This window comes from Erigeron canadensis, chromosome 1, assembly GCF_010389155.1.
Source record: "Erigeron canadensis isolate Cc75 chromosome 1, C_canadensis_v1, whole genome shotgun sequence".
NCBI classification, from domain to species: Eukaryota; Viridiplantae; Streptophyta; class Magnoliopsida; order Asterales; family Asteraceae; genus Erigeron; species Erigeron canadensis.
In genome coordinates, this window is record NC_057761.1 from 35,926,625 (window position 1) to 35,952,815 (window position 26,191).

The 26,191-nt window shown below is 32.7% G+C and overlaps 4 protein-coding genes across 5 annotated transcripts; 1 reads left to right on the forward strand and 3 right to left on the reverse strand.

The window, feature by feature from the left end:
* Window positions 1–5,764: 5,764 nt before the first annotated feature.
* LOC122585377 lies at window positions 5,765–7,593 on the reverse strand. Its single transcript, XM_043757513.1, has 4 exons — window positions 7,056–7,593; window positions 6,616–6,678; window positions 6,444–6,518; window positions 5,765–6,347 (listed from the first exon to the last, which is right to left on the reverse strand). Exons 1-4 carry the CDS (start codon window positions 7,401–7,403, stop codon window positions 5,928–5,930), a joined length of 906 nt encoding a protein of 301 aa, XP_043613448.1. The 5' UTR covers window positions 7,404–7,593; the 3' UTR covers window positions 5,765–5,927.
* A 4,403-nt stretch (window positions 7,594–11,996) lies between these two features.
* LOC122585246 lies at window positions 11,997–16,901 on the reverse strand. 2 transcript variants are annotated; one of them, XR_006321674.1, is made up of 4 exons: window positions 16,484–16,901; window positions 15,435–15,569; window positions 12,912–15,314; window positions 11,997–12,359 (listed from the first exon to the last, which is right to left on the reverse strand). XR_006321674.1 is itself a non-coding variant. In XM_043757364.1 (3 exons), exons 1-3 carry the CDS (start codon window positions 16,769–16,771, stop codon window positions 13,884–13,886), a joined length of 1,854 nt encoding a protein of 617 aa, XP_043613299.1. In that variant the 5' UTR covers window positions 16,772–16,901; the 3' UTR covers window positions 11,997–13,883. The 2 variants fall into 2 exon arrangements, 1 of the variants encoding a protein (XP_043613299.1); XM_043757364.1 differs by having other exon boundaries at window positions 11,997–15,314.
* Window positions 16,902–19,159: 2,258 nt separating this feature from the next.
* On the reverse strand, window positions 19,160–23,052 carry LOC122584831 (hepatoma-derived growth factor-related protein 2). The gene is made up of 5 exons (XM_043756895.1): window positions 22,762–23,052; window positions 22,418–22,471; window positions 21,483–21,632; window positions 21,160–21,230; window positions 19,160–19,598 (listed from the first exon to the last, which is right to left on the reverse strand). Exons 1-5 carry the CDS (start codon window positions 23,020–23,022, stop codon window positions 19,298–19,300), a joined length of 837 nt encoding a protein of 278 aa, XP_043612830.1. The 5' UTR covers window positions 23,023–23,052; the 3' UTR covers window positions 19,160–19,297.
* A 985-nt stretch (window positions 23,053–24,037) lies between these two features.
* On the forward strand, window positions 24,038–25,780 carry LOC122591177 (ER lumen protein-retaining receptor erd-2.2-like). Its single transcript, XM_043763400.1, has 6 exons — window positions 24,038–24,317; window positions 24,618–24,817; window positions 24,922–25,062; window positions 25,155–25,235; window positions 25,318–25,442; window positions 25,732–25,780. The coding sequence occupies exons 1-6, from the start codon at window positions 24,101–24,103 to the stop codon at window positions 25,778–25,780; spliced, it is 813 nt and encodes a 270-aa protein (XP_043619335.1). The 5' UTR covers window positions 24,038–24,100.
* Window positions 25,781–26,191: the final 411 nt, after the last annotated feature.

Genomic DNA, 26,191 nt, shown 5'->3' on the forward strand with positions numbered 1-26,191 from the left:
CATTCTTCAACAAGCAAAAAATCAAGTCTCCGCATAAATATTCTCAAATAAATCTTTCTTCTATATATAGAACATAAACATATGTACGTATTAGATTTTGCCATTTATAGCTGAAATTGTTCATATCCCCCTTTACTTCTCTTGGATATTTGTTTTTCTTTTGAATTCTTATTTACTAATCTAGTTGCATCAAAATAAATGCAACATTTCTGTTTAGTCGGTTTTAAAAATACGAGCATAGTTCCCGCGCGTTGCAGCGGCTACAAGGTGATGACAATAAGAAAGGGAGGCGGTAGTGGAGAGCGAAGGAGGCGGTGGAGAAGGAGGGCGACGACGGAAGGTGATAATGAGAGTGTGTAATGATTAGAGTGAATGAGGAAAGAAGGGTATATAAGGGTATTATATTTAAGTAAGAGTATTTTAGGAAGAAAAAAAATACTGAATAAAGAGATCCAATACTCTTTATAAGGGAGTATAGAAGTTAGGATGCTTTCAAGTTAGAATTTCTGTCAATCACCTCTTTTCCTGAATTACAAAAGACCAACAATTCTAAGCCAAATGGGTCTTGGCCTATTGGAGTCCTTATTCATTTCCAGGCGTTTGAATAGTTCATGAAAATTCACAAAACTTTTAAAGGTTTTTCAAGAAGTCAAGTACCTCGGTTTATCTATTTTAGGCAATGAGGGAATTTGCAACTTTAGGTTTAGCCTTAGAGTCACCAAATATGATGCATATTAGGGTGATGCATCATTACTTTTAACCAATCACATTATGACACCTCAAATCTATCACTCACTTACCATTCACCTAATTTTGTTGGCATTGCAACCACTCACTCATCACTCACTACAATTTTATTTTTATTTTTAAAACTAAAATTTCATTACCGTTACATAATACTTAATAAAACATAAACATAATACTAAATAAAACATAATAAAACATTACACAAAACAAAAAAAACATAATAAAACATAACATAATACTAAATAAAACATAATAAAACATTACTTAATAAAATACGTAAACCTAACACTCGGAATAGTCCGAGTCCACAATCTTATCACCGTCGTTGCAATGAATGTAACACCCATCATTTAAAAACATGGATTTCCAAAAACTTTCGCCTAACGGTGTTAAAAAAAAGCGGAAGTAAACTTTAAAAGTCCAAATCAGCATAATCTATTTGGTTTATTCATTAAATGGTGTTACTAGCCATATCATCAAAATAAGTTCAAATGGAAACCCATCGGTTGCCCAACATTAAACAACCGACTACATAATCAAGACAAGTCATTATTATCTAAACATAAAACAAATGTCTAAAGCGAGCAACCACTATGGGTAAACTATAGCCAGCTTCAAGATCATCTACCCATGCCTCACGTCTTCTCATATCTACATGCTCACTAATGTTGGACCTGATGGAACAACACATTTTAAAAGAGCATGTGTTAGCTAACGAATTAGCTAAGTAAGATAACACATAGTTTATAAAACGTTTGTCCATTTAAAACATTATATAAAAGTCATATTAAGTCGTTAAGACACATATCATCAAACATATCATCTCACATACATATCATAGCATCAACATCTTTCATATTAGGATGGGTTATCCTAAATGTGCCTAGTCATCTTTGCATCTCACATATAACATCTGAACATCTTTATAATTATAACATAAGTCACGCATCTCATATAACGTATACATCTTTGTAAGTGTGACATAAGTCACACCCGACCGGATGGATAAGCCTTACGGTGGTCCATCAGTGTCGTTAAGGAATGGCAAGCCAATCCAGGAGTAGTCCGTATGTTCAAAGACATTGGTGGGTAATCACTCCACCCGGAGATACTCAAACCACGTAATTATGTTGCAAGGAGCCACCCAAGCAACCATATTCGCACCCGCCGGGTAAGGTTAAGTACGGGTTAAGCTTAACACTTTCATATCACATACGAGCTCGATTTACATTAAATATAGTTCACGACTCCACATTACCTAAACATAACACATATTCATCTTTTACGTTTGGGCCCTTAAACGTGCACGTGACATGACAACTTAAAGAGTCTAATGAACTAGATTAACAAGCCATACAAACATGCACAATACAATACATCTCAAAACATACCATATCATTTCATTTCATATCACATTATTTCATTTCAAATCATAGGGAATGCATATCAGGCCTCAAAGGTCATTTACATAGCCCATATCACCTCCCGTGTATCCCGATTACCCATAAACGATCAAGATATCAAATGGAAGTTATTATAAGAAAACCATCTTTTTTTGAACCCTCAGCATGTCAAAGTAGTGTATCTTACTTCTTAGAAGAGCACAAAAAGATAACGTAATTTACCGAGCTTTGCAAGTATTCCCGACTACCTATAATCATTAAACGACATAATAAGCTAAACAGGTACCTACTTACTTTTGTTCATGAATCAAGCCTAAGTATCTATAAACATGACCCATGACAAGGCTTGAAGCATCGGACATTCGATTAATACATTAGAGCTTACATAACTCGACGAAACTCGACATTTACTCACTAAATTAACCTTTCTGGAAACTTGACATCACAATAATCTTTTAAAAACATTACCATTAGAAAGTAGACCCTCTCACGATTCCGTGGATAGCTTATTTGTTAAAAATGGAGTTACGGTTCAAAAGTTATGGCTATTTGAAAATTCTGTCGCTAAATATGAGCCATATGTCACTGTTTTCTAGTTGCGCAACAGCTTAGTAGCTTAACCAAGTTGCTAGCCCTGAATCTGCACAAACCTCATTGTTTAACCCCCAAAACTTAACCAAACACACCCCAAACGACCCCAAACCTTATGAACGACTTTTAACCCTCAAAATTCATCATTTTAAAACTCTAATGATGTCATGAAAACAACCCTTAACATCCAATTGATTTACAACACAACAACAATCGTTTTAGGTTACTGAATCGATTAAAACTCACGGTTTTGACTCCAATCAACCCTCTAAAGACCTAGATCAGTTATGAATCGAATCAAGGGATTGAAAGGACATGAAATCAATGTTATTATACCTGGGATACCTGGAGATTATAAAGAGAATGTAAAAACTTGATCAAAACACTCTCGAATCAACCAAAGGAAGACGAAATCGAACAAGGAATTGATTATGGCAATGGGGAATGGTTAGGGCTCAAAGAGATATTATGAATAATTAGAAGCTAAAGACATGCTCTTTGACCCTAATCCCGTTTTTGACTTTCACCCTATGTCAAAACTCGTCCCTCAGCTTCCAAACGTCACATTATTAGCCCTAAACACCTATATGAACTATATACAACTCAATAAACACTTTGAACACCTCTAAAGGCATATAACTACATCTTAAACACATTACTACGTCAATCAATAAGACATTCAAGTCTCACACGTATAACACATTAACTACATATAAGCATTAAATCTAACATGGACTTAACGGACACGTTACGTTGACTTAACGACTCAAGTCAACCATTAAATAAATAGTTTGGGATGTTACAGTGAATGTAGCGGTAGGGCTCGGGAGACCCTACTCTGTCGCCGGGTTGAGGAGATACGTATTCCTCCCCCGGGTCAGAGTAGTAAGGCACATCCTCACCATCACCGAGACTGCCTTGCCAAACGTGGATGTCAAAGTCATAGAGGCGGTGGTAAGCTAAAAGATAACCTGATTCAGCCAATCCATCTTATGACGAAGATACACGTCATACTCACTTTCGTTGCGGTTAAGAACTCGATTGAGAGCCCTTAATCGGTCGATCTGGGCTTGGTAAGCCGCCTTGTTTTCAGACACACTCTGAATGACATTGTTGACTAGAGATCGGTGTCTGTCGTCGTGATTTAGGTGGATTTGCATCGACATTTTTACATCCCGCAGAGTCATATTTTCATTGTTGTTTGCCATTTTTGAAGTGAAATGTGTGGATGAATGAATAGGTATATGTGTGTAAAATATGAATGTGTGAATATAAATGTGTGTGTATGAATAAATGGGTAAAGGATTGTTTAAATAGATAAAAGGGGTAAAAAAAAAGGGAAATTGTGAAACAGTCAAAAAGAGCTCCAACGGTCGGCTTCCACTCGTCTTCCACGCAAGTGGAACTTTCACCCAAAACTCACCACCCGTGAGTGGTTCAACGTTGGCGCCGGTCCACTAGTGGTCGGGAGAACCACTCGCCTTTAATCCGGGTGATGCCAACACCCTTATTATACAATACATAACTTTAAAACGTACATATTTAATGGTATATATAGACTTAAAAGAATGGTGATGGACATGTCATCTTTTTTTCTGTAACTGTTGTTCAACCATTCGAAAGAATTGAAGGTTTTTTACCCGCTAGTCGTGATCGGAGGTTTTTTACCTGCTAGTCGTGATCGGAGGTTTTTTACCCGCTAGTCGTGATCGGCGGTTTTTTACCCGCTAGTCGTGATCGGAGGTTTTCTATCCGCTAGTCGTGATCGAAGGGCTCATGATATTCATGGTTTTATGGGCTTAAAGGAATAGCAAACTAGAATCCAGATACAACTTAACAATTGTATAATCACAATTCTCATAATGATCTGTTTTTAAATTAAAACAACTTGACAATATCAAAAGCAAGCGTTCAAAAGCATAATTGTACATCTAAAAAACAGCATATAATGGTATTTCCATTAATAAATTGTGTATTTCGTAACCTCTAATTGTTTGTCTTGACTCTTGAGCAATAATCCTTAGGTACACACAATTCAAAGGAGTCGGGGTTTTGGATTCTGTCATTAGATGTGCATCTTATTTTTATATTCAAGGAAATCTTTTAAGCCAAGAAGCCATTGCCTAAATAAGAGTTATGACCGCTTTAGATGATTTTTTTTTTCTTTTTTAAGTGTGGATCGTTTGACTTGCAACAAAGGATCCAACTTACATTATCTTAATCGGTCTACATAAAAGAATTTCTCGCCCTCAATACTTTATAGAAAAAAATCATTTAATTAAACTGACTAAAGACACAACATTTATTTGAAATAAAACTATATCCTCTTAATTAATAAGACTCGACTCGAATTTGAGTCTTGTATCTCTGAAAGACTTATTGAAGATACTTGTACTATTAAGCTATTTCGTTGGTGACCGCTTTAGATGATAGTGTTAACTCAAAACTTATACAATTTTAAGGCCCAGTGGACCTTGATTTTCTCGCACTTTAAACGTCCCATGAAAGTTAACACTTTAGTTTTTAAGGTCCTACTGAAAGTGCTTTTGGTTCATGTCACACATGGACTTAGGTTTATTTTGTTAATATTAAATAAATGTATATTTTATGTCTAGTCATGTGTTAAAAAATATTTTTTTTTAATATCATCTTATCTAATCTTTTCCATTTTGCATCTGCCACACTAATACGTATATGAAAGATTTGTAGGCACAAAATATAAAAGGGGTTATCTTCTCTTTTTAAAGTCATTACTTAAAAGCCTGAATTTTGATACTTTGATATGCAACTAGCATTTTGTACATTTCAACAATGACCCTTTGCTTTTGCTTATGACTAGCATTGCAAGTCTAGCTTGTTTCACGTGACTTGCTAGAACAAAGATACAGCAAATATTCTCACAATATATCATGATAGAACATATAAAAAACATGTGTTTTAATTTGAAAATCAAGATTGATTATTAACTCTAATTTCTTATCTACAAAAATTATATACTCAATCCTTCAAAATTTGCTCAATACTTGAACTCCAAAAATCCATATAAAATACCCAACTAGATAAGTAAATATGAGCCATAAGAGTAGGCAAAAAAGTTATACTGGTAATTTAAGACATCTTTAAGATGAAATTACCAAAACAACCCCACAAAGGTTGACCAACACAAGTCAAAACACATTATATATGTCATCTACAACCTCCTCTAGACATCTTCATGGACAACAAAGAAGAATTCTTGTTCTTGATATGTTTCATCCTTAAAATCCTTCTCTTCCTGGCAGCTGCTGCATTTCTAGCCTTTAATTCATTATCCGATATTATACATTTACTTTGATCCAATGGTTGAAATAGAGACATGAAATCATAAGCCTCTCCATGAATATTGTGGACACGTGGATCAATATGATTGAGCATCCCAAATCTAGTACCATTGTTATTGTTACTAGAGCAAGCTAGTTTGCCATGATTAGGATCTAACATGAATTGTTGACATTGTTGTTGTTGTTGTGGAGGGGCAAACATTGTCATTTTATTTTGTTGATAAACATGTTGTACAGGATCATTATTCCATAACTGAAAATCTTCTTTTGTTCTTGAATAAATAATCTGAAATCAAAATAGATCAATTATATTTAATATTTTGATATTTTAGAGTATATCCATATCCATAATAATATAATATAAATTCAATATTAAAATTACCTCATCTCTTTTTGCTTTTAACTCCAGGTTTTGGGCAGTAAGTTCCTGGTGATGAGTTTTCATGGCTTTTATTTTCTGTTAAAATGTAAAAATAACATTATCAACATTGCGGTAAAAACTGAAAGACAGTAAAAAAAAGTCAAAGTAAAGTCTTTGAAGATTATTGCATTACCTTTAACAAAATCTCTCGTTCTTGTTGCATTATATTGTATCTCTCCAATAAATCAGCAATTTCCTGTAAGAATTGAAAGCAAAACCATTAAAGATCAATAGTAAAACTATATGTTAAATAATCAAAAATAATCAAAATTTCAAAAATATTGATCATTGATAACAATCCAGATATCAAGTTTCTGATGAAATTAAAAACAAAAAAAAAAACCCATAATTTTAATACCTAATTACCAAATTACAATATAATTCACGAAACCTAAATATAATTGACTGAATATTATCCAATATTCAAGAAACAGTAAAATGTTAAAAATTTAAACAGTTTAAGATAAACCCAGATGAGATAATAATGTAACAAACAAAACCCATAAGTCAAAATCCAAAATTTATATATAAAAATAAAAGATCATCAAGATTTTCTTATAAAACTTGAATTACCTTTTTCTTCAAGTTTTTACCGACAGACGGTAAAAAACAGAGTGGCGTTGAAGGACTTTTATCCGCTTCAGCCGCAGTAACTTTCTCTGGTAAAAATTGAATTACTTCATTAACTGGCTGCTGATTAAAAAGTGATAGAGATAAATCCTGTTTAGAAACCAAAACAGATCTTTTCTTTTTTCTAGCCCAAGTAAAACTATATTGACTGAGTAGTTCTGATACTGATATTATCTTGGGTAAATTCAGTAAAATTCCAATAACTTCAACTTCATCTTGCGACGGAATACGGCAGCCACCGGTGGCAGAACCACCCGTGCCGGCAATACTCTGTTTCATACTCTGTTCCATTTAATGAATCAAGATTTTGGTGTATACGAAAAAAGAATGAAAACCCGGATGAGAAATTAATAAACTTTTTAATCAAGATTTTGTTTTATAGAAAGATTTATGGAGAATGAATGAGATTTTAGAGAGAGAAAGGGAAAAAAAAGATGATATAGAGAGAGAAAGTGAAGTGTTTGTGTGTTGCTTGGAGAAGAGGGGGATATAGAAAATAGGAAATATGAATGAAAATTATAGAAAAAGAGAAAATTAAGAATATGGTATAGAGAGTGGCTGATGCCACGTGTCCAACTGGTAGAGATTGGGGGTATCTATATTAGGGTTTAGGAGTATGGTATGATTTTTGTTACATGGAAACTTTTGACAGAATTTAATTATTATGTGAAGTTTGTGAAACCATGAAAGAGAAAATTATTTATAGTTACCATTTTTATGTATTTGGTAGCGTTTTCATATGTATAGTTTTAAGATTCTTTCTTGGTTGCTTTTATTTACTAGATTTCTGTTGAGAAATTTATATCTTATATTTCAATATGTAATGTAAGCATGTGGTTCCATAAATTCACTTATGAAAAAAATAAAAAATAAAGTCTTAGCATATGTGATTCGAACTCATTCTAAAAAAAATAAAAAATATTAGGGCACGTTTGGTTATAAAAAACATTTTCTAAATTTCTAATTTTTAATTTAATAGAAAATGAAAGGAGTTTTAATTTTAATAAAACAAATAAGCATTTTGAAAATGAGTTCGAAATAGATTATGTTATTCTCATTTATCATTTTCAAAAATTAAAAAACAGGTTAGAAATATGAGGGAGGAGAAGGGAGAAATGGGAAATAAAAAAGTGAAAAACAATAATAATAAAAAATTGTTATCATCTTTTTCTATTGAAATGTGAAAAAATTGTTTTATGTTTTCTTGAAAATTTTTCTGAAAAAACTATGATTAAAACGTGGAATTTATTTTCCATGATTTCTTAAAAAACAAAAATAGAAAACCATAGATGTCTTTCGCAGCCAAATGCATAAGTGTTTTTGGCATAGGTTTAGAGGGTTATGGAGAAAAGAAATTGTGTTTATGGAGAGTATTGAAGAAACAATGTTATGACTTATGACAATCATGGTTTGTGTTTTTTTTGCAAAGTTTTAAAATATTGATTGTATTTGGAAGTAATGTTAAAAATTAATTTATAAAAAATATTGACATTGAATTATTGAACTAATCTATCAAAGTGAAACAAAGAAGTTGGAAACTAATACGATGCCCTTTTTCCAATAATAAATAAACAAAAATAAAAGAATTATTATTTTAATGTAGTTATCTTCTGAGAAAAGCAATTGTATAAATTTAAATTTTATGCTAATAAACAAATAAGATTATATGATGGTATAGAAGACATTATCTCGTTAACTTAACACATCATGATTATGAGCATCAATATAAATAAATTCCAACATATGTGCGCGCGTGTGTGTCGTGTGGGTGGTGTTGTGACGTTGTGTGGTACGTTGCTTATTTTATGTTGTGTTCTTAGAGATTTTTTAGGAAAGAAAAAAAAAATACAAAGAATTATAAAATAAGTTATGTATATGAGTTCAATTTAAGAATGAGAATGAAATGAAACCACAGAAAATGAAAAGATATTTTAATTGATTTTGTTTAAAAATCTTTTTCCTAATTATCGAGGTGATTCAATTCCAATAATTTTTATTTTTATTTTTTATAATTCAAACCCAAAAACATAATGTTAGTCTCAAATAGTTATAGTTATATACACTTACATTATGATTAAAATACCACGGAGTATTACATTGTTAAAGATTCAAACTAACCTGTATTAATCAGAATTGTTAGACTTTTAATAGTCAGTGGCGAAGCTAGAAAATTTTCAGTGAGGGGTCGGGATCTAAATTTTTTTTTTCCTAACGCTATTTTTCGGGTAAATAAGGGGTCAAAACCGAGTATATCAAAATTTTTCCTACATGAAAATAATATACCTCTACATCGCAAAAAAAATTTCAGGGGGTCGGGCGCCCCCTCCGGCCCCTTAATAGCTACGCCCATGACTTTTACAAGTCGAGTTAACTTATATAATGAGTCGACTTGTTAAGTGACTTTTTTTTCACGTATTTTTATGAGACGTTGTGTGAACTTGGATCAAGTCAATGCGAGTCACTAATTTATAGTTATTGTAGTTTGATACCATTGTTATATATAATGTTATATTAATAGTTATATTATTTTGTGTGTTACCTATGTATCTTCTATTGTTTTATTGAACTGTAAGCTTATTACTTGTAACTATTGAATATATAATATTTTGGTAATAGATTAAGATAATCAACATATATTTTGTTTATAATACGTATATAACTATATTATTATTATGTAATATTTAAAAATGTTTCAACTCTTACGAGTCGAGTTATCTTATGAATTAAGTTATGTTCCGAGTTACATGTTAAAAAATATTTTTTCGAATCGAGTCAAAAATTATAAACGGACAAGTATGGTATTAATCTTTTCACTTTGTTATTTGTTGAGAATTCAGATCACAATTCATGGTGGGCTGACACCACACTACATGTTGGGCCGAAGAATTGAAAGTCCAAAGTCTTGTGGCTTTTTTTTCTTCTCTTATTAGTTATTACTCTTACTCTTACGATTATTAATGTTTAGGTTTTGCAAAACGAAGTTTTAAAGCTTTCGTTAAAGTAAATTAAATAGTTAACCTACCATAAAATTCAAAAGCAGACATTTATATGGAAATATATAATCTTTTTATGCATGTTAAGTGAAGTCCTAATAACTTAATTTAACATTTTCCTTATTATTTTTATTTTTATTTTTGCACAGACGAGCTTTCTCTCGCCTCTCATTCAATTTGCCTTTCAAAACCAAAAACCTCTTCGATAGAAATTTGTCTCAGACACCAAATTCAACATCATCCAATTAGCCAATAATGACTAGTCCAACTGGTTAGAGGCATTCCAGGTTTTACCCAAGGTCTTGAGTTTGATCCTTAAGGATGACAAGTCTTGGGTTTTTTTTCTCCGAATACTTGTAACGGCCCATGGTTAACATCTCGTTGTCTAGGGTATGTGCAAGGCTTCACCATTATACGGTAAGGTTTCCTGATGTCACATACCGACCGAATGTTCGGAAAAAAAAAAACATCATCCAGTTAATAATTCACATCGTAGTGGGCTAGTGGCATATTTGGAAGGCTCGGAACCTAAAAAGTTTCTCTAACAAGAATGTCAAGTTGTCAACCCAAGACATACTTTAATGCATTAAACATTCGGCATTTTTATGGCTAACTAGCGTATTAAAGTCCACAAAGACCTAGGTTAGAACTCCTTTATATTGGAACAAACTAACAATCTGATTTGTTTCTCTATTTGTTTTCTTCTTGTACTTTTCTAGCCTCTTGCTAGCTTCAATAATAATACCAAGTTGCCGTTTTTTCTAAAAAAAAACCTTTTCTTTTTGTAAACGGCACAATGCGACGATCAATACTCACTTGTATCAATTATTTTCTTTTTGGTACTACTCATAAACAAACGACACACAACGAGCCTATTTTCATACATAGCTTATTGAGAGAAATTTTTTGTTGACTCTATCTTATACTCGTCCACAAGATAAATAGTCGTTATCTACGTATTATAGTTATTAATTTAATACTTACGTGCTTTTAAATTTCAAATGTAATGAATTTAGTAAACAATTCTAAAACTAATAACTACAAACATCAACCAAGTGTAGATTAACTCATCATATGCACAACTACGTACGTCAATATAATCTTAAATAACCCGATTAACTTGTAATTAAGCTTGTCATTTACACACTAACAAGGCCAGTTTAGGAGGTGAAAAAAAGTAGACGACGGGCCGAGGCCCGATTTTTAAGGGGCCCGATTTTATTTTATTTTTTATTATATTTTTACATATATAAAAAAATATATATGTAATTACCTTAGCTCATTACAAATTATAACAATTAACCAAAAACTAAACCATATGATTTAACTTACATAAAAAAGTCCACTTGCACATCTTTTTATAGATGAAAAAAGTTATATATTTCAATTTTGGAATGTTGTCACAACCTATTCTAACGTTCTTGTAGACCTAGACTACTCTTCAATAAAGTAACAATATAAATTACTATTACATCTTTTAATTTAATGTATATAATATATAAGTGCATCAAACTTATATGTATGAATGTATACGACTGTAAATTTTTTTTGTTCCGTTAAATATAATTTGTAAGATGATATAAATTTTTGAAGATTATCTTAATAATCATCATAAAACTACTAAGTGATGACATATGGATTCTACTAAATCTTTTTTTTTTTAAATTTTATTTCTTAATTTTTTCACATGGCATTGAAAATAACTTTTGTTATGTTTATTATTATACTATAACTTTTTTTCTTCATTTTATAAAAATAGTTTATGTACAATAGAACCTCTATAAATTTATACTCGATGACTTGATAACCTCAGTAAAATTAGTAATATGAATCGTGCGTATGACTTAGGGGTCATTTTTCTGGTTTGTCCAAGGTCTATAAATTCTCAGACAAACGTGAATTTATGCATCTATAAATAACTTTGTAAGCACCGAAGTTTGATTGCCCAAAATATGTAGAAATTTGCAGAGTTTTGTCTACAACGGGCCTTATTTTTACATTACGTACATTACATCCATTTTTGTGCCAGTGATACTTGTAAAATATAGCATCAAAAGTCAAAACCTGGTCAAGTAGCCTTGGGTTGGTTATCCATCTTTTAAGTTGAGTACACTCCTTTGGCATATCAGATATGTTCTCTAGCTAGCCATTGTAGTGAGAGGTCGTATATGTCCGGAGCAATGGATTTGGGACTCGAGCAATCGATTTTGCCATTTTGGACTTGGCTAGTAATACTTTACCATAACAATGTTTCCTAAACATGGTAAAATTATCAATAAAACAAGGCAACAAGAGATAACAATGTCTTCTTCCCGCCTTCCCAGGTATTTAAGATCATCAAGCAAACAGAAAAGAAAAAAACTTGATAAAGACCTAATATTGTGTTATTACATACACTTTAAGTTATCGCAAATAACAATATATATATATATATAGTACATATATACACATTACATTATAAAGCATATGATCCCTCCAAATTTGTCAAAAAATAACTTGATCTACCCAAACTACATTAGTTTCTACCACCAATGAAAGGAGGTGATGATTGAATATTTCACTTCTAATACCGAACTGTAATAATTAAGAATCATACAGTACAACATGTCATATATACAATTTGCTATAAGAATTAAAATAATTTATGTCCTTATCACCTACTAAATAGACTTAGGCATGCCTAAATATTCATCAAATAGCCTAAAATAGTCAAAAATCAAGAAATCTTATGGATACCTCCAAAGAAGCACATAATATAGTCACATGTATCATTATGAAGCACTTGACTGTGAAAGGGTGAACATACCTCTTATTGAGAAGATACAACCGAATCACAAGTCTCCTCATTGGTCTTGTTCTCTTTGACTCTTTCATGCTTGTCTTTCTAGCAGCCGCAGCAGTTCTGGCTGCAAGGTCATCATCGGGTACTATATTTTCACTTTGATCGACTACTGAGAAGAAGCCATAGAATCACAAGTCCCCCCATTAGTCTTCGTCTTTCTAGCAGCCAAAATAGTTTTGGTCACAATATCACCATCAGGTGCTATGTATTTACTTTGAACCAAGGGCTTAGAAGAAGTCACAGAACCACAAGTAATCTGATTAATCTACTTCTCTTCTATCTTCACAATTCTTGCTTTTAGCAGCTGTGGCAGTTCTGGCCTATATAGCAATATCCATAACCATGTTTTTTGGTCATAACATGCAAAAATAAGTATAATTTGACCAATATCAGTTGTGGCATTAACTAATAGGTCAACATGCTTTTCCCACATTATTCAAAGTATATACATACAGAAAAAAGACTAAATAATCAGCAAAAGTGTAACAAGAAGAATAAATTATCAAGTGGAGTTTTAAAAAATTGGAGCAAGATGTAAGAGTATGCTTATTTCACAATTTTATAGCATTGAACTCTTCATCTCACTTAAAAAATTTTGTTCCCTTACTTCTGCGCCTCTATCTTAATTCAAAATATGCCACAATAATCACCTTAATGAACTAGCTATACTTTACCCAAAGAGTTAAACCCACGATCATCTACACTCTCACGATACTTTCATAAACAGCAGAGAGTTGTTCACTATTCTTTTACTATGATCCAACATGGAATCACAAGTCTCCCAATTAATCTTCACTTCTCTCAACCTCGTAATTCTTGCCTTTCTAGCAGCCCTTTATATCCTTATCTCTTTCTATGTCTATATAAAGATCCAACATGAAATCACAAGTCTGCTGATTAATCTTCTTCTCTTTCAGCCTCATAATTCTTACCTTTCTAGCAGCTGCAGCAGTTCTGGCCTTTATAGTTTATACCCTTATCTATTTCCATGTTTTTACTTAGATCCGAAAGCTGAGAAGAATTCATGGAATCACGAGACTGGTCATTAATCTTTTTCTCTTTCATCTTCATAATCCTTTCCTTTCTAACAGCTGAAGCATTTCTGGCCTTTGTATCATTATCCATTACCATGTTTTTACTCTGATCCAATGTCTGGGAAGAAGCCATCAAATCACAACTCTCCTCGTTAGTTTTGTTCTCTTCCATCCTCCTAATCCTTGTTTTTCTAGCAGTCCCAGCAGTGTTGGCCCTAATATCACTATCCGGTACTATGACTATGCTTGGATCCAACGGCTGAGAAGCCATGGTTTCACAAGTCTCGACACTAGTCTCGCTCTCTTTCATGCTTGTCTTTTTAGCGGCCACAACAGTTCTGGCCTTAGTGTCATTATCAGGTACTATGTTTTCACTTGGATCCAACGGCTGAGAAGAAGCTATAGAATCACAAGTCTCCCCACTAGTCGTTGTCTTTCTAGCAGCCGCAATAGTTCTGGCCACAATGTCATCATCGGGTACTATATTTATACTTTGAACCAAGGGCAGAGAAGAAGTCATAAAATCACAAGTCTCCTGATTAATCTGTTCCTCTTTTACCTTCATAATCCTTGCCCTTCTAGCAGCTGTGGCAGTTCTGGCCTTTATATCAATATCTGTAACCATGTTTTTGCTCTGATCCAAAAGCTGAGAGGAAGCCATCTCCGCATTAATCTTTTTCTCTTTCATCTTCATAATCCTTGCCTTTCTAGCAGCTGCAGCAGTTCTGGCCTTTATTTCATTATCACTTAACATGTTTTTACTTTGATCCAAAAGCCCAGAAAAAGCCATCTCTGCATTAAACCTTTTCTCTTTCATCTTCAGAATCCTTGCTTTTCTAGCAGCTGCAGCAGTTCTGGCCTTTATATCACTATCTGTTGCTATGTATTTACTTGGATCCACCATCCGAAAAGAAGCCATGGAATCAAAACTCTCGTTATTAGTCTTGTTAATATTCATTCTCATAATGCTTGCCCCTCTTGAAGCTGCAGCAGTTATAGGCCTTGTATCACTATTTGTCGCTAAATGTTTACATTCATCCAAAGGCAGAACAGCCATGTAAGAACAAGTCTTCCCATTAGTCTTGTTCTTTTTCCTCCTCATAATCATTGTGTTTCTAGTAGCTGCGGCAGTTCTGGCCTTTGTATCATCATGCATAGCATTGCCTTTACTTTGATCGAAAGGCTGAGATGAAGCCAGTGAATAACAAGTCTTCCCATTAGTTTTGTTCTTTCTCATCCTCATAATCCTTTCCCTTCTGGCAGCTGCTGCCATTCTTGCCCTAATATAACTATTCCATAACTGAAAATAGTGTCTTGAGTAATGAATCTGAAACTAAATAAAATGCACTGGATTAAATAAGATAGATTTAATCAAAATCAAATGAGGGATTGTATAATTATTAGAAGTAGAAATTCATAACCAAATAGATACAGAAGGTTAGTTACTACTTACCTCTTGCCATTTTGCTTTTAACTCCATACTTTGAACAGTCATTTTTTGATGATAAGCTCTCATGGCTTTTAGATCTTGATGATGAGCTTTCATGGCTTTTAGTTTTTGGTGATGGGCTTTCATGGCTTCTAATTTCTGCATAAAGGCAAATAAAAAATCAAAGCTAAATTCTAAGATGGAGAACAGTCAAAGCTGAATTATAAGATGGAGAACAGCAAATATCATAGATTTCCGTTCATCCCAAAATTTAAAAGTTGTCGTTATTGGCTCCTAAAATAAGTTCAATATATCGAGCAATATATGCACAATTTGACTGAAAGAAGCAAGCGAGACAAGCCTTAATATGTGAAGAGCTCGTCTTGGACTATTAATTTGAGTAATGTCAAGGACAGTTAAACATTGAAGTATTTGCAAGTGAGTGGCGTTCGTCAAATCTTCCTAGAATGTAGTTCAACTTAGAATAATGGCGTGGATCATACTTAAATGGACCAAAGATGGTCATTAAATGGGGATTTTTGTCAAGTTAAGACTTAAGAGCATATCAGGGGTCTACATTGCTCTAACATGGCACTATAATCAAAAGCTGGACTAAAGTAACGAATGATGCAGCTAATATCAAAGCTAATCGCATAATGTGACAGGCCTAGTTGTCAAGAAGATGCAACTTCTAATCCTACAATGCTGTGCCGGTTTTTAACGGTCAAGCTTTAACCTTTTTCGAGCAAAGTGACTAATAGTGTTTCTAAGTTTGCATTTTGTATTAAGGCATTCATGGAAACATATCAATTACGGAATTATGGATAGTGTAGTCAATATGTGAATCTACTTTCAAGCACTTATAACTTCACTTCAACTATATCAAAAGTTCACCAAAACAACAACTAAACATACAGAAACATGCCATAATATCTACAAATATACTGATATACATATAACTGAAGAATCACTACAAATGTTGACATACCCAGATGGCCAGATACAAAAAACAATGCATAAAACAAAGCCCACAAGTCAAAATCCAAACTTTATTCACAAAAAAAATGAATTACCTTTTTCTTAAGCTTTTTCTTAATATCTGCAAATAAAAAAATAAGTGGTTTTTCTGGCAAACTCTCATCAACTGGCAGTTGACTTGCCGGCACCGGTGCCAGAGATGATTCCGGTTTAGAAACCAAAACAGATCTTTTCTTTTTTCTGCCCCAAGTAAAAGTATATTGAGCTAATGAATCAGAAAGTGAAACTGGTTTTGGTAAAGTGAGTAAAATTTGAACAACTTCAACTTCATTTTCCGCCGGAATTCTCTGCCCACCGCCGCCGCCGCGAACTTTCCGTTTCATTTTATGAATACCCAGATGGAGTTTCACAAAAAGTTTGAATCTTTTTGAAGGGAATGAGAGATTGGATTTGAAGAAAAAGAGTATAGAATGAGAGAGAATGAATGAAGGATGAGACGATGAGTTGGATATTGAGGTTTGGAAATATAAAAATTATGTATGTATATCATCAGTATGTTTTGAGACTTTTAAATATATTTGATTTGTTTATTTAGTGAAAACAGCCAAACAGGTTATTTATTTATTATTATTTTTTTAAGTTAGCTTCGATTGTCAATTTTAATGGAACTCAATACTCGAACCCGATATCTTAAAAAAAACTCACCTTCGAGATCCATATAATGGATTTGAAAATACCCTTGACCAAATTATCTAAGTGGTGTTGGTTAAAATTAATAAATTAATGATGTTTTTTTTAATTGAAAAATGAACTTTTTGGTTTTTTAAACAACTCTTTTTGTTTGTATTATTTATGTTTTTTAGACTTGTTTTCACATTTTCATATATATATATATATATATATAATGGAAAAATTGAATATGCAGTTGACTATAAAATTCATAGATGCAGTTACACACATATCATATTATTGGTATATTACAAAAATGCACATCGTTAATATTGAAGGTAATTTCATAAAAAAGAAATGATTGCAGTTAACTTATTCAAGTTAAGCTCATATAAAATATACACAAAGATGAAAAACTTTGACATTTTGAGAAGATAAGCATAGGCACAAAGGACATTTTATTACTGTATGCTTTTCATGTGATTATTTAATTTAAATCTTAAGCAAACCAAAAAAAAAAAAAGAAAAAGTAGTACTATATTAATTTATAAAGTTTGTTTAAAAGTAGAATGATTTAAATTGTGGAAAAGGAAGGAAGGAAGGGGAGTGGCTGATGCCACTTGTCTGGTGGGTAGAAAAGGGGTAACGTGTGCAGCCAGTAGATATAAACTGGGTGTGACGTGTCTACTTCTGGTTAGATATTGGGGTATCTAATTTAGGCCATCAAACTTCAATGTAGTTTATGTGATTTTTCATTTTCACATTGAAACGTTTTGAATGGGCAGAATGGTAATGTAATTGTGTGAATTGATGGTAAAGCATTTTAATTTTTTAAAGGTGAATTTCACAGAAAATTTCATTTAGCGGCAGGTTTAGCATACATTGTTTTAATCAAGTTCGTCCCAAATAGTTCACTCGAAGTAAAAATGTCTATTTCAAATTCTCGTTGGGGGAAACTCCTACTAATCCATCTGAAGACACGACAATTAATAGGGATAAACTCTGCCCCTTCAGACTTGAACATTGATATACCTAAACCAAATCTTCATAAAAGGGACTTTCTATATTCTCCCCATTGCTTAAACACAAGACCCTTGAATGAAAGATGACCTTTTAATCTTGAGCTAATGCTCAAAGACTTTATAATCTTTTTAGATAGATTAGCATTTTTTAACGACAAACTTGAACTCTAGGTTTTTAATCTTCAAAAAATTTATCTATATTAAAATTTCAACTTAAAAACTCTAAATTTTATGTACCTCCAATTCCTCCAAATACTTATTAATATATGATAGTTGGTATTTAAAGGAACTACTTGATTAAATTTGTTTTAGTTATTTAAACTAGATTTTAAACTCATGTACACATAAAGTTAAGTTAAAAAATGTATATTAATTTTTTTAAATAGTTTTACTTATGATGATGATATGTTTATGGAAAATTAGAAAATGTAGGTTAACGTATAGCTTTGTATTTTCTAAATCATTTTTATAGGTACAATGTAACTTTAACGTGACATATCATTTTTAAAATTTCGATGTTACTTGATACATTTGATTATTACATTCTGATACATAAATGATAATAAAAGACAGACATAATTAAAGATGATATCTCTCTGAGAATTTTATATCTATGCTTCTTCTGTACTAGTATTATAAAAAAATTTACACCCTTGTCAAAAAACTTGAAAAAAAAAAGACAAACTTAAAAAAAAAAACATGTTAAATGACTATTTTATTTTTAATATATATTAATTTACACTATAAGTCTCTTATTATCTAAAAAATCTCCATTCTCTACTGCCATTGCCCCTTGCTATCATCATCGCCGCCACATTTCACAAGTATCTTTTTAGTGTATATTAATCATGTAGAAAATGATCCGTACTGCAGACTTTATTTAAACTTAAGTAAAGTCACTTTAAAAAAAGTTACAAATTAAACCTTTGAATTTGATAAACATACATAGCCCCCTGAATTTTACATAATCCCCTCTGTTTTATTCCCCATTAATCAATATATCGATTGTTTCATTCAGTTTATATAATTGATAATGAAATCTCCATCAACAATGCTTGCTTATGGTAAATGAAACTCCACTAAAAAGACAAGAAGCGAATTCATTGAATGTGAAACGATCACAATTTCATATTCAGAAAGTACAGTATCTTTGAACGTCAGCAGATAGAAACTAAACTACATTCTAAGTTAACAGAAATACCTAACCATGATCCGGGATCAAGCCACTTTTGGCTTCTTGATTTTTCGACTTAAAACAAAATCATCATCATCATCACTTGATTCATCCACAATCTTTCTTTTCTTTGGTTGTGCAGATGGAGCTTTAGTTGGTAGGGTTTTTTTCTTTTCAGTTGAAACATTGGTCTTTTTCGTGATTGAAACAGATGAAGCACTTTGTTTCTTCACAGTAACTACTTTTTTCATGGGTGAACCAAGTTTTTGTTGTTGAGCCTTTTGATGTTTTGCCTCAAATATTTTCTTAGCAACATCTTTTGCAAGCAAGCCTGATTCCATCATCCTGCAATTGTGTTTCTCTATTAGTAATATTATTAGGAGTAACAAGAGCTTGCAGGGAACAACTTTTATCAAGAAATCTAGAAACTAAGAAAAATTAAACAATCATATAAATTATGTGAAATGGCCTAAATTAATCCTTTAAACTTGGTGTCCACACCATTTTAGAAAGTGACTAAAATGTGTTTGACTGGTTTGTTCAAGTAAAAAAAAGAGACAAGCTTAATGTGTGCAGACTGATTTTAGTTACAAAACTTCCAAAAGAAGACGCACACTAAAGAACGACCAGATTCTATCTTAAAGTATGGGCCAACAATCAGAAATATATACGGCTTGATTCATATTGTAACATTTTCTAAGGGTCTTAGTTTAGTGGACCATATCTGTACTTCTATCATGCAGAGATTATTGGATTGTAACCCACTGTCAAATCACTTTTCTATATAGACAAGATCCATGATACTTAAAAAAACGTCGACAGTGTAGAAAACCTAACTGCTTAAGTCATAATCTGGCATTTGAGATTAGCCTTACATGTGTAACTAAAGTCTAACAATAAGAATTTACAGCAGTAAACTAGTTGAAAGTGTTGTTATAACTTATTGGGCAATGTTATAAAGTTTAGTTACTTCAACAAGTCAAGATGTTTTCCGATCCCTACAGTTTCTGACGTTATTAAACGAAGAGATTTGATTTACAGAAAATTCAAGCAAGCTTATATTCACAATCACTTGTTCTCATCTGCTTCCCTTCAAACATTTAAATAAACTGTTTGAACTTTGAATCATTAGTAAATGAATCAAAATTCCCACTTCTAATAGCTTTCCCTAGTAACTCACTAAGATGAATGAACCGTATAGACAAAGCACAAACTTCTTCAAAGTTCAAACAACATTATTACCATGCTTGTATAGCCGAAGAGTTCACTTATTAAAGTTACAAAGCAGCATGTTTATATGAAGTTTACAACCATAATCAAGCTACTTTTCGATGAACTAAAGATCTTGTAGCTAATCCAGAGTATATATGTCAGAATTCCCACCTCTCATAGCTTTTCCCTAGTAACTCACTAAGATAAATAAAGAGTATAGGACTACAAAGCACAAACTTCTTCAAACAATGTTACTACCATGCTTGTATAGTCGGAGGGTTCACTTATTAAAGTTACGGAATAGCACGTTTATACGAAGATTACAACCAAAACCAAGTTATTTTTCGATGAGCTAAAGATCTTGTAGCTAATCCAGAGTAAATATGTCAGATGTACAGCCAAAAAGAAGATTGTATCCAAGCATTATAAGAGACAGTGACATGACCTTCTATATGGACTTTAATATACTAGCAAGTGTTTTATATCTCAAATCCTCCCTAATTAATTTCGCATATTAACAAACCAATAGAGATCTAGTGGATCAAAATCACCATCATTAGATATCATATACTGAGGATGCAAGGTTACTAAGTTTAACTTGGATTTCCATTTAATATAAGTACTGCAATAATGGGCTAATCGCTAGCAGAAAGAGATTAAAAGGCACAAAAAAAAGGTGATGTGCTGTCCTTACCAAATTGCAGCCATTTCACTATTTGGTATCTGCTTGTACAAGGATTCATAGAAAATCCTTAGCGGGTCTCTCTATAAGATACAAACAAAGAAACACTAATTAGTTTCCGCCAAAAAGCAAACGAACCAGTAAAATATAGACGAACATTAAACAGCCTAAATGGGTGTATTGGAGTCCATAAATAGCTCCATATAGGTCCATTTGTATAGGTTTGAGTCAACTAAATCCATTAAAAACCAAAATTCATACAACTCTTCACCAAGAGAAGATAGTATAGTCACATATATTGGTACCAGAACTGGAATATAAACCGAAAAGCATACCTCTTCCGGAGGGTCACGTTTTTGACCAGGTAAATCGTACACCTTCTTTTGCTTCGTCTCCTTCTTAACAGTTGAATCTTCCACCTTTCCACCTCTTTTCTTTTCTTCTTGTTTCTTTCCATTTTGCTCACTTATTTTCCCCCCTTTTTTCTAAATTCGAAATACGCCACATTAATCATCTAAAGGATATACATTGCCCCCAAAAAGAACTACTCATTCACCATCATATAAAACCAGGACCAAGATTTTACTACAAAGATTACTGGAGCACGGATTTTTTTAAATCAATCTTGGCCAGTGAATTTCCTAATACAATGGACTTGAATTACAATGATTAGGATGAAATGATATTATGCATTTGGTAGCTATAAACTGGTATCAATCCATCAAAGGAAAATCTTGATAGTTGAATTGCAGAGGGTTTTTTTTCTCAATAATTACAGAGCTAAGAAAATAGATATCGTTAATACGGCAATTAACATGGGAATAGCTCTTAATATAAAATCGAAAGCTACTACATGGTCTAGCAATAGTCATATAATTGTTGGATTTGATTCTAAGGGGGGTGTTTGGATTACCTAATTCATAATTTGTGGGCATATCAAGCCTAATACCTATAAGATCATTCTTTTCCGCCTTTTGGCTTTTCAACTTGAGCTTATTGCTTATTCAACTACATAATCTCAAGTTGATAAGCTCATAAGCTAAAATAAGTGAGGTTGTTGGTATTTTGAAAAATTCAACAAACCCTTAAGCCATAAAATAAGCTAATCCAAACACACCCTAAGTAGAAATAGTTCCTGTCAAAAAGCATTCCTACGTACTTGGATTTCTAATTAATTAGCACATCATAAACTCAAACTGTACCTACATTTAGGTATACATTATTACATAGCAATAAAAAAGTTCAAAACTTTAGATTTTGTATCTCAAACCTTGTCAGAAGTCCCAGTTTTTTCCTTCTTGACCTCACTGTTGGGTACCTTCTTCTGCAATAAAACAAAACAAGAACATTATTCACAAGAAAAACAAAAATTACCACCAAATCTAAAAATGAATCACAAACTTTAATGGGTATCTTCTTCTTAGCAGAAAAAAATTGTACATAAAAATAATCGCATCCCATAAAATAAATACTAACTGCAATGTACAACACTTTTCCGCCTATTAAACATCAAAAGATCAAAACTTTAAGCAAACTAAAAAAGACCCACTATCAAACTCAACACAAAAAACAAAACCCAGAATTTATTTTTAAAAAAAAGTAACAATTTTTAACCTTTTCAGCACTTGCAGTGGCTGCTTCTTTTTTGGGCTTAACATTAGTAGGTGTTTTTTTCTTGGGTGTAAAATCTTCACCGGAATCTTGTTCTTCTTTCTTGATTTTAGAGGATGAAGATGAAGCTTCTTTCTTTTGCTTTGCATCTTTTAAGGAAAGTGATTTTTTGTTCTTGTTTTGAAGAGAAGTGATGGGCTTATCATCATTTTCATCATCATCTTCTTCTTCTTTTTTCAGCTTTTTTTCATCTTCAGAAGACATTGTTATTGTTTAGTTTTAAAAGGAAGGTCGAGGGTTTTGAAGAAATTATTTGAGGAAGAAATTTTGTGAGGTTGAATTAAAAGGGGGAAAAAATTGATTGGAAACTGTGATGTGGGTTATGGGCTAGGGAGACGAAGTCTTAATGGGCCATGCCTACAGTTTGGGCCATTTGTACAAAGTAGGAGTTTCATTCGGATCAAACAATTTTTAAGGTATCTAAACCATGTCGTATGTGGAGTTCTAGGATTGTTATTATATATGTTCGTGGGTATTTATGTCTCTACCAAATCCATATGGGTATGTTTGGTAAATTGGTTGTAGCTGATAACCAGTTTGGTAAAATTGATTGTACTTGGTAGCCGTAAACAAAGCTGTTAATTAGAACTTTTATTTTTTAAAAGTGTTTGGGGTATATTTGACAAAAATAGTTGAAGCTTTTAGTTGAAACTGTAAGTTGTAACTATTATGTAAACTTGTTAGCTACTTTTTCCCATTCGGGTTGACCCAGAAGTACAGTAAGAAGGAATGGAACCGCTTGAGAGTAGTCTGAAGTTTGGGTAAAGACGAGTGCCTCAACACGCCGCAACCACTACTTTACTTTGACTCCTTTTATGCAATTATGAACTCCACGTAACTTTCTCGAATCCATAGACAACTTATCCTTTTGGAGTTTTTATTTTTTATAGGTGTTATGTAGTTATGTAAAGTTAATGACGTTTAATGAAATCCAGTCAATCCATAGGAAAATCTGTGTAATTTACCAATATATATTGATAAAGCATATATGTAATGACAATAAACAAATGTCAAAAAATTAAAACAACATGTAATCAATTTAACCATCCTCAGATGTTGATGACATATATAAAACCAAAATTCTTAAACCATCAAGTACAAACCTCTAACAAACACTTCGGGTAAAACAAAACCAATTTATTTCAACCTCAAGTAATTGCTTTCCTTTGGTATTTAAACATGCAAATTTCTAAATCAACAAAAAACAGCCGCGCTAATTCAACATTTCGCGGCTTTATCCCACCTTTTTACGAATATCTTCTTGTAAAAAAACAAACGGGATATGAAGGACAGACGTGCCCAGGCATTGCAGGCATGGCTGCGTCATCAACCCCCAAAAATCAAGGCCTTTATGGCCTTGGTTTCTACCGTTGCAGCTCTAGTTGTTATACGTATGGTGGTTTATGACCATGATAACCTCTTTATTGCCGCGGAAGCTGTCCATGCAATTGGCATTTCTGTCCTTATTTACAAACTTGCAACCGAAAAAACTTGTGTTGGTACCTATTTTCTTAACCTCTATTTTTTTTTTTTTTTGTTATCTTCTTGTTAGCATTATTCCAAAATTATCTTAAAATCATCAATAATCGATTTCCATCGCATATTGGTTTTGAAATACCTTGAAACCAGAATAAAGTAATGATTTTTCTATACACATTCATAAACAAATTAAGGCCTATTGTGGGTTCTATCTCTTTTGCAATGTCAATAATGTAATGAAATTCTTTAGAAAACTGATAGATGAAATTTTTTGTGACTCAAATGTTAACATGTTATGAAATGGTGTTTCTTGTGATCAGGTCTTTCACTCAAATCACAAGAATTGACGGCTATATTCTTAGGTGCTAGATTGTACTGCAGTTTTGTTATGGAATGCGATGTACATACTTTACTCGACTTAGCTACATTGACAACAACCATTTGGGTTATCTATATGATGCGTGTCAACTTGAATTCCAGTTACATGCTCGAAAAAGATAACATCTCAAATTTGTATGTTGTAAGCTTCTTAACCATCCTAATGTCCTGTTTCTAATATTATATAGCCCGGTTTACATATAACCTTTCAATAGCGTGCTTATCTTCTGTTCTATTTGAATGTAGGTTGTTCCTTGTGCTGTATTGTCTCTGTTGGTTCATCCCACAACACAACATTACATGGTATACAGAATCATGTGGGCTTTCTGTGTCTATCTTGAATCTGTTTCTGTACTTCCACAACTTCGTGTCATGCAAAATACCAAGGTCAATTATAATCTACATTTATAACTCATAATCTTTTATTCAATTGCTAGAACTAAGTTTTCTTCTAACCTGAAATTATTATTGTTATTTAGATTGTTGAACCATTTACAGCCCATTATGTATTCGCTTTAGGGGTTGCAAGGTTTTTAAGCTGTGCACATTGGATTCTCCAGGTATGAGCTTATAATGTATCTTATAATATATCTATAAATCTTACCATAACGATTAACTGGCTCGTTATGTTATATAATATAGGTTGTGGATACCAGGGGACGTCTTTTGACGGCTTTAGGTTATGGAATGTGGCCTTCATTGGTCCTTCTTTCAGAAATTGTTCAAACATTTATACTTGCCGATTTCTGCTATTATTATGTCCAAAGGTTCGATTATTGTTTTCCTATTTCATGCTCCTGTAGTAATTTTTTAAGCTCAAAGATGCCTTGGGCTCGTTGCTAGTTGGTTAAAGGTGGAGCAATTTTGTCCTTTACAACATTAGGTCAGGTGTTGTGCCTGACCGACAGTACTCCATTGCCTTGCCACTTGGTCAGCTCGAATTAACCCCCATGTGTTAGGCCAGGGGACGTCAAACATGAGCTGGTCAAGGTTTCCAAAAATATATTTTTGCCCTTTACACAAAAACGTGTTAAGATGAAGTGTTTTTGGTTGCAGTGTTATGGGCGGACAGCTAGTTCTACGTCTACCTTCAGGAGTAGTGTGACCTTGTTAGACATGTAATCAAAGGAGCTTTCATTGATCCAAGATCTAAATTTAGACAGTTGATTTTCTTGGTTTTTCTCCTTCTCCTCTTGTGAAGATTTGCTTTGCTATTAATTGATTACGTACATGTAAAGTTCCATTGCATTTTCTGTCATGTATCATTATTCTTTATGATAGAAGAAAGTTTGTATACTATATACTCACTCTAGAGTCCAAAGTTCATTCTAGACTAATATAAGTTGCAAACCCCAAATAAGTTGAAACTGTCTATTAATAAGTTCAATCCATATCTGGTTTTACTTTGGTTTGGCCTTATGTTATCCAAATGCATATAACCTTTGAAATAGCTGTGCCAAGAAAAAAAATTTAGATTGAAGTTGTAGGAAAATAGTTTTGAAGCCATACTTAAGTA